The sequence below is a fragment of the Lolium perenne genome, chromosome 5 (genome assembly GCF_019359855.2).
Source record: "Lolium perenne isolate Kyuss_39 chromosome 5, Kyuss_2.0, whole genome shotgun sequence".
NCBI lineage: Eukaryota > Viridiplantae > Streptophyta > Magnoliopsida > Poales > Poaceae > Lolium > Lolium perenne.
Window position 1 is genome coordinate 61,238,002 of NC_067248.2, and position 8,785 is coordinate 61,246,786.

At 48.8% G+C, this 8,785-nt stretch overlaps 1 protein-coding gene across 1 annotated transcript; it reads left to right on the top strand.

Annotated features, from left to right (window-relative positions):
• The first annotated feature begins 5,039 nt into the window (after nucleotides 1-5,039).
• LOC127303381 (L-type lectin-domain containing receptor kinase VIII.2-like) lies at nucleotides 5,040-8,551 on the top strand. The gene is made up of 2 exons (XM_051334122.2): nucleotides 5,040-6,426; nucleotides 7,725-8,551. The coding sequence occupies exons 1-2, from the start codon at nucleotides 5,040-5,042 to the stop codon at nucleotides 8,549-8,551; spliced, it is 2,214 nt and encodes a 737-aa protein (XP_051190082.1).
• The last annotated feature ends 234 nt before the right edge of the window (nucleotides 8,552-8,785 follow it).

Sequence of the window (8,785 nt, forward strand, 5' to 3'; positions counted from 1 at the left end):
CTCTCCTTTCCTGTCGCGCCCTGTCGACTCACGTCTGCACGACTGTATCTCTTGCCGACGTTCTTGGAGGTGGTTGTACTGCTGCTGTAGGCCGTGGGCTATTTTGCCTTGCAGCACCTTCGGGAGGCGTGCTCGTTCCTGCGAACGCTGTCCCCATAACTCCAGCTCCTTCCAAAGCCATATTATACAATGCCTCCCTTGTATCTCATGCAGGTGGCATGTTTGCCAGTATAAAGGCCTATGTCGCCATATACCCCGCTTCCGGGGTTTTGGGTATAATGTTTCCTCTTTCATCAATCGACATAAAGGACATGTCGAGATTCTGGATCAAGTGCTCCCTATCTTCCTCTGGTATATGCTGCAGTCGAGACCTCGCCCTGTTACGGCCGTCTCTGTGGTTTTCTCCCGAAGTTGCTGAATGTCGGCTCAGCTCAGCCCTCCTCCTGCTTGACGCAGAAGCGGCGGCTCGTCTCGTTTCAATTTCAGCTGCTTTCTTTTTGAGCTCTCTTCCCTTACGGGCTAGCTTATATTGGTATGCCTGCAATTCTGCGACTGTGGCAGTGGTATTCATCGGCTCCGTGCCATTCAAGGCTCTTGTCGCTCTATCCCAAGCTTCTTGCGGGAGTTGAACTCTTTCTCTTGGCTCAGGACCAACGTACTTGGTGCCTAAACCTCTCGTGAGATCAGCGGGATCGACGTATGGATTTCTCAAGTTGTCGAAGGCCTCTGACGTCTCGGGCTCTGCTCGGTTTGCTTCCTCAATGGCGTACACTTGGTGATGAGTGGAAGCTTGAGTGTTGTCGATATTTGTGACACCGTCATATAGATCGGCGAAGACCTCATGAATAGAAGCAGATATGTCGATGAAATCGAAAGCATCGATGCTGTCGGAATCGCTGCTTATATTTGAGTCCGCAGACGACCCAACGGATATGTTGCCAAAGATCTTGATGAGCTCGTCGCTTGATCCAAACTTGGAGGAGATTGCCGACGAAACCTCCTCATCGCCGGATTCGAACGATGAGAACGATCTCGACGGATCGGAACCATCTGCAGTTGATCTCGCCGACTCCGATCTTGTGAGTTGATAAGATCCTTCCTTCCCGCCGCGGAAGTGGAACCTCCCGAACGCCATATCCATGGGCTCCTCCAGATGTGTATATGCATCCATACGGGAGGGTGGGTGAGGAACAAAATCGACTAGAGCGGTTTCGATCTGTTTACCTCGATCCGTCGCGTTGCTTGCCACCGAAGATGCCGAAGATGTTGAACGTGCCATCGAGATTAGAACCTTTTCGCCTCTAATTCCCACAGATGGCGCCAATTGATAAGGGATTAACTTATCAATGCCTACAAGTTGTAGACTAGGGTTTAGTTGGAAGTAGAGGGCAAGTAGATCTCGAAGGTTTCAGCCGGAAAGTACTCGACTGCTATGAAAACTAGAGTTGTCTGGAAAACAATGAATCGATCCTCTCTTTGTCGCTCGACTCCCCCTTATATAGGAGGCGGAGCCGAGGGTTTCGTGATACACAAGTTACAGAGTCCGGGAGGGTTTCTGATCCGTCCCACAATAGTTACAAGTCAATATTCCTAATACAATTCTATCTTTCCAAACTATCTCTTGATTGGGCTTCTGTGCTTTGTAAATCTTTGGGTCGTAGGCCTTCAACAAACGCCGGGTGCCTTCTTCGGCAGGCTCATTGGGGATGCCTATGTCAGCTGCCCTTGGAACCCGGCGGATTCACTACTGTTGTGCTCCCGTTGGCCCAATTCGGCTCGCAATTGCCACCTCCCTCCATGAGCCCCATTGTCTCGATTTGGGATTCTCGCGGAGCGCTGCCAGCCCCGCCATGTGAAAGTCACGGATTGTTGGGAGCACAAAATCACCTCCAGTCAAACTACGATGGGTAAATCGTATCTAAACAACGATTTAGGCTCTGTTTGGGAAAGTGCAGCTCCAAAGACCAAATCGAAAAACCACGGTGAGCAAGTAATATGTCTTGCATCAATCACGAAGCATTGGCCGGAGCAACCACTCCAAGCGGCGGCCACAACGACGAGGCTACGGTGGCGGGAATTAGGTAGCCGCTCATGTACACTCCGATTTGGCCTCCTCTGGCTTCCGATTTGACCTCCTATTTTGGTCTGCCGCCCCTGTTCGCCCTGCTCGCCCTCTCCCCTCGACCGTGTACGCCCTGGCTGGCCGCGCTCTTGCAAGTTACGGCCACTCGCTGCTCCAGCCGTTACAATGAGCTCGATTTGCTGGTTCCCCCACGCGCAGACGGCTCGAACCCGAAGCCCAGATCGAGGAAGCCACACAGCTTGACGGTAACGCGGTTCCCCCACGCGCGGACGGCTCGAACCCGAAGACCAGATTGAGGCAGCCACACAGCTCGTCGAGGTCGTCGTCGGTGACGCTCTGCGCGCGGCTGAGCGAGGACGACGAGGGCGCCCGGCGCATTAGGCCGCGGCGGCACCGCTCCCAGGCCTCGTCCCGCTCGATGTCGGGTGACCACGAGTTCTGCTTCTGTAGGCCCATCAGCCCCGCCGCGCCCCTCATCTTCTCGCATCCCAGCAGGTGGTGCTGGTGCTGGAAGAACTTCTCCATGGCGCCGCCGCCGGCCTCCTCCCCGCGATGCGGCGAAGGTGTTGGGACTGGTTGGGAGAGAGAGTGGGCAGAGGCGGCCCAATTCGAGTCAACAGGTTGGCTCGCGGTGGGATTAGAAAAAGGATGTTTCACGCCGTTTGGGCTCCGTTTGTGAGGCCAACATCTTAAAGCGAATCCAACGGTGATGACCGCGTGCTCACGTATACACCCGGTCACCAAATCCACTCTCTTTTCAGGTTTGGTTCTGTCTATCTTTTCAAGTGAACCAATAACATCTACACATGAGCCTAGCATCTTAAACCGATCAAAGACTTTCCTAGCTTCTATACATCTCTAAATTATTTTAGCAAAGTTTTCAGGATAAATTCTTTCATTTTATCGTCCTCAACTTCCTGAAGTTCAAGAAACATTTGTTGCATTATGGGGTTAAGGCTAACAAACCTAGCCTCTAACATTTGAACTAAATAAGCTGCAGCAGTTTCATAATTAGGAGCAAGTTCTACTAAGGATATATCCGCAATATATTTATGCTTACTAACATGATTAAAGAATTCTTCAATGGTATCTCTCCCAATTATAGAACCGCTACCTACTGTTAGGTCCTTTAGATCGTATTTAGGGATCAACATAATGAGCTAAAAATAAAGCAACAAAATAACAACTATAAAAGAAACTATTTTTTTGTGTTTTTGTTATAAAGAAGCAAAAAAGACAAAGTAAAATAAACTAAGCAAAACAATAACAAAGTAAAGAGATTGGAGATGAGAGACTCCCCTTGCAGAAATCCTCTTTCTCCCCGGCAACGGCGCCAGAAAAAGAGCTTGATGGCGCTTGACAGGGCTTGATGTAGTGTCTTGATTACTCCCCGACAACGGCGCCAGAAAAGTAGCTTGATGAGCGCAGATTGCACACCGTTGGGGAACCCTAAGAGGAAGGTATGATGAGCACAGTAGCAAGTTTTCCCTCAGTAAGAAACCAAAGTTTAATCGATCAGTAGAAGAAATGCGTGACTTCTGAAGGTGTTGCTAGCTGACTTGTGGCAGGGCGCACTACCGGCATCAGCAACAACGTGAAACCTGCACACAACACAACCAAAATACTTTGCCCCAACTTACAGTGAGGTTGTCAATCTCACCGGTTTTGCTGAAAACAAAGGATTAACTGTATAGTGTGGAAAGAGATATTTGTTTGCAGTGAAGTTAAGAAGAACAGTAAAAGAGATGTTGCCGTGGGAGTTGGCAATAACAAGAACATGTATATGCAGTGTAAAAGAAAGGACCGGGGTCCACAGTTCACTAGAGGTGTCTCTCCATAAAGATAAATAACATGCTGGGTGAACAAATTACAACTAGGCAATTGACAGAATAAAGACCATACCTGATAAGATGATTACTATGAGATTCATTTGGGCATTACAACATAATACATAGACCGTAATCGAACTGCGTCTATGACTAATAATCCACCTTCAGGTTATCGTCTAAACCCCTTCCAGTATTAAGTTGCAAGCAACAGATTATCGCATTAAGCAATGTGTGTAAAGTAAACAATAGAATTATCCTTAGATAAAATATTGTTGTTTTCTCCCTAGTAGCAACATCACATCTACAATCTTTAGAAGTTATTGTCACTCTTCCAGAGAACTAGATGCATGAACCCACTATCGTGCATAAATACTCCCTCTTGGAGTCACAAGCATTTACTTAGCCAGAGTATCTACTAGCAACAAAGAGCATGCAAGATCACAAATAACATAGGGATTTCTATTTACGTGCCCTCGGGTCCTTAGTTGTACTCAATTTTTCCCAGCTCCTTAGTTTTTCCTCGGTTTTCGCCAAGCCCTTGTCTGAAACCTACTGAAGACCGCCAGCGGCACTCTCAACTCGAATACTCCTCTATTAGCTCCTTATATGTTTTGAGAGAGTGTGTTTTTGTGTGACAAAGCTTTCCCGCTGCAACGCGGGGGTATCCTCTAGTATTCATAATGTGTTGTGCATCAATTGGTCAGAAAATTCCCCTGAAGAGTTTCTCGTCTCAACAATCATTCTCTACATCAATTAGCTCATAAACTTTGGTGTAAATAATGTTTCCTCTTCTTGTCGCAATTTTGTTTTTATATTTAGGCTGCTAGGAATCCAGGGATCATCCCATATATTTACTCTAGCACAAAACCGATATTTTGAGACGGTTCTCCAGCATGGATCGGTGGCACTTTTTCAATCCAGGTCTGAGCGATAGTTGCTAATAATACCTCAATAATTTTCGATGAATATAGTAATGCCACAGCTTCGAGTGTGATGAGCATGTGCAGAGGCATCTACAGACATGACAACACTGATAAAAAATGTAGGATCAGCTTTCGATCCTTCCAATCCTTTCCCCGCGCACACGCCTTTTGCTGTTGTGCTTCTCCACAGTACATGCGCACGCCATGGCGTTTCCATGCGGCCGACGAGGTGGCGGCTGGGCATCTCTGTCGTGCCTCGCCACTAGCTGCGTCGCGTGCTTCTTCCTCTGCGTCGTCGTCTGCCGCGGGGAGCCGCAGCCGCAGGATCAGCTTCCGGTCAAGAGCTACGCGTACGCTTCGTTCCAACCGAACAACTCGTTGTCCACCTTGCGCCTGCTCAAGGACGCCGGCATCAACGGCGGCGCGCTCCAGCTCACGCGGGATGGGTTCCGGGCTCACAGGTCTGGATCCGTGCTCCTGTACGAGGCTTTTACTCTCTGGCGTAGCCTCGAGGACGAGAGCTCTGGCCCATCCTCGGATCCTGCTGCGGCGACGGCGGCTTCCGGCCGCAACGGCACCGGGCAGGATCAGCGCGTCCGTGTCGTGTCGTTCAACAGCACCTTCTCCATGAGTTTCGCCTATTGCGACAGAGCGCTCCCCGGCGAGGGACTCGCCTTCCTCATCGCGCCCTCGTCCGCCGGTCCGCCTCCCGGCAGCCACGACGGCTTCCTCGGTCTCACCAACGCGACATTCGAGGCCAGCCCGGCGAGGAACCAGTTCGTAGCGGTGGAGTTCGACATGGTCAAGCAGAGCTACGACCCCAGCGACAACCACGTCGGCCTCGACATCGGCACCGTGGTGTCTAACAAGACGGCGAACCTTGCCGACTTCAACATCACGATAGTAACGGACGACATGGTGTCCGCCACCAACTACACCGTCTGGATCGAGTACGACGGCGTAGCCCGGCATATATGGGTGTACATGGACGTCAGGGGCAAGCAGAAGCCGGCCTCTCCCGTCCTGGACGCGCCATTGGACCTCAGCAAGCACGTCCCCGGGCAGTCCTACGTCGGCTTCTCGGGGTCCACCGGCGCCACCGTCGGGCTCAACAGCATCCTGGACTGGACGCTGACGGTGGAGACCTTCCCGGAGAAGAAGAACGGCGAGCTTATTTTCTGGATATTCTACGCTGTCTTCTGGTTGCTCATGATCATCTTCATGGCTACCCAGTGCACCAAATGTATTCGGCAGCTCCAGGAGGAAGAAGTGAGGCACGAACGGAGGCAGGAGTGGCTGAGGCACACGCTTAGCAATCTCCCTGGGATGCCGACGGAGTTCCAGTACGAGGAGCTGGAAAAGGCGACTGAGAAGTTCAACGAGGAGCAGTCGCAGAGGTGGACTGGGGGCTATGCACCTGGCACGGTGGTGTACAAGGGGCTCCTCTCCACCAAGGACGGCTGGTCGGAGGCAATGGAGGTCGCCGTGAAGAGCTACAACTTTGGTCGTCTTGACGAGGAGTTCCACTACTTTGGTAACGAGATCAAAACTAACAACCTTCTGCGGCACCAGAATATCGTCCCCATCATTGGTATGTGAGCTGAATTTTCTATTACCGTCAACGTTCTTCTACCAATTAAACTGTAGCAAGCGCTGACAAACGAAAGTGCTAGGTAAAGGCACAGAAAAAAAAACCAAAAAAATGGTACTGACAGTAGCGTGGTACCCTAAAGTAAATTTCTGCAAAAGTCAAACGATGTAAAATTCGATCAAGTTCTTAAAAAAAACTATCAATATCTATCACACTATATAAATGTCATTAGACAAATCATAACCTACATTTTCATATTATGTGTATATAGTATCATAGTTCTCAATAACTTTTTCATAAACTTGGTCAAACTCTACCTCATTTAACCTACAAAAAATCTATACACAACGAAGGTAGTTGTAAATAGATTGGTTCTGGATTTGACTTGTAGATTGAATGAGGAAATTTATACTCTCTCCTTACCAAAATGTGGTGCATATAAGATTTTATTTAAAGATAGAAAATATTAAATTTTGGTCAAATATGTAGAAAAATATATCAACATATAGAATACCGAATCAATATCATTAGATTCATCACTATGTATATTGTTTTATGAAACATAGTAGAGATGTAAACACTCACAAATACGGACATACACTCACTCACATGAACGCACACATGTTCTACCCTATGAACACCCTCAAGAGACTAAATCCATTAGGGCTCATTTGATTCATAAGATAGGAAAAGTATATGAATAGGAAAAGTATAAGAAGATGAAGTGTGTTTGATTATAGCAAGGTATGACCTCACGTTTTCTCCTATAGGATTTGTACTACAAGATTTTAATAGGATTATTTCTTATAGGATATGTTCCTATGAATCAAACAACTCGTGTAGAAAATTTTCTCAAGGATATAAATCCTACACAACTTTTATATAAATCAAAAGAGCCTTAAACTGATTCGGCGGGTGTTGACATTGACATAGTCTCTATCGACGAGAACGTCACCTTCCACTCAAGAATATTTCGGCTTTAGGAGATACCAAGTAGAGTCACACAAAAAATTATGCAAAATCTAGTAAGTTGGACAAAAAATCTTTAATATGGTATGTACTGTCACAAAAACTTTAGTATGGTAATTAGTGCCATTTAGATTTTGAATGTTCTATTCTCGTAAACGTCTTTCTCCTTGCTTACTTAAACGCGCTAACTGGGAGGGTTATCATCAATTTTCCCAACTGTGTAAAGAGTGAAAATTCTACAGAGAGTAAAATATTTCCAAGTTTCTGATGAAACGCATAAATAAGCTACACTAAGATGTTTTGGTTGGTTCTAAACGTCTTGTTTGTAGGCTGGTGCTACAAGTACGTTCCACGAGGTACTTGGACGTCACTGTACCAGGTGTTCAAGTACGAGCACCTGTCCAACGGCAGCCTGGAGCAGCACCTGTTCCGCCGCGACGCGCATGTGGAGCGGCCGGCGCTCAGCTGGGGGGTCCGCTACGGCATCGTCACCGACGTCGCCTTGGCGCTCCACTACATGCACCACGAGCACAGCAGCCTGGTGCTCCACCGTGACATCAAGCCGAGCAACGTCATGCTCGACGCGTTCTTCCGCGCGCGGCTCAGTGAATTCGGCATGGCGCGCGTCGTCGAGCCCAACCGGAGCTCCTTCGCCGACGGCGCCGTAGCCGGCACGCGCGGGTACATCGCGCCCGAGTACTCTGCTGGCCGCGAGGCCACGCGCCGGACGGACGTCTTCGCCTTCGGCACCTTGATGCTCGAGGTCGTCACCGGCCGCCACGCGCTGCTCAATGACGACCCGGCCTGTCCTCTGCTGTCGGACTGGGTGTGGCGGCTGCACGGCCGGAGCACGCTGCTCGGGGCGGTGGAACAGAGCCTCGGCATAGCGGAGTTTGACGAATACGAGGCCAGGCGGCTTCTGCTCCTCGGCATGGCATGCAGCAGCCCTAACCCCTGTGCGCGGCCCACCATGCCGCAGGTGCTGCAGATCTTGTCAAAGTCGGCGCCACCGCCAGAGGTGCCACTGCTCAAGCCAACCTTCATGTGGCCACCCGAGGAGGACACGACCAATGACACTTTCGACGAAAGCTTCCGCATCCTGGCGCCGGCAAACAACAGCCAGGATTTCTTCCCCCTGCTATCCTCTGGCCGGTGATAAAGCTTTTGAGTACTCGTTATTTATAAATATAGGATGAAGGAAATTGCTTTTTAATCTACTGATTGACAACTAAGCAAGTGCTTAGTAGACTTCTGCAAAGTCGGATTTGCATCATGATTCATGCACTTGAGCTATAAATTAGGTTGCAATTGAGATTTTTTCAGTTATAAATAGGACAATAATTAAAAAAAATCAATTGCAAGTGAGGTTGCAACTATAAAAAATATTTTT

Excerpts from the sequence above, each read along its gene's own strand:
- LOC127303381 (XM_051334122.2), top strand. The coding sequence starts at position 5,040 with ATGGCGTTTCCATGCGGCCGACGAGGTGGCGGCTGGGCATCTCTGTCG. Across the intron at positions 6,427-7,724 it reads GAATATCGTCCCCATCATTG|GCTGGTGCTACAAGTACGTT; the intron begins GTATGTGAGCTG and ends TCTTGTTTGTAG.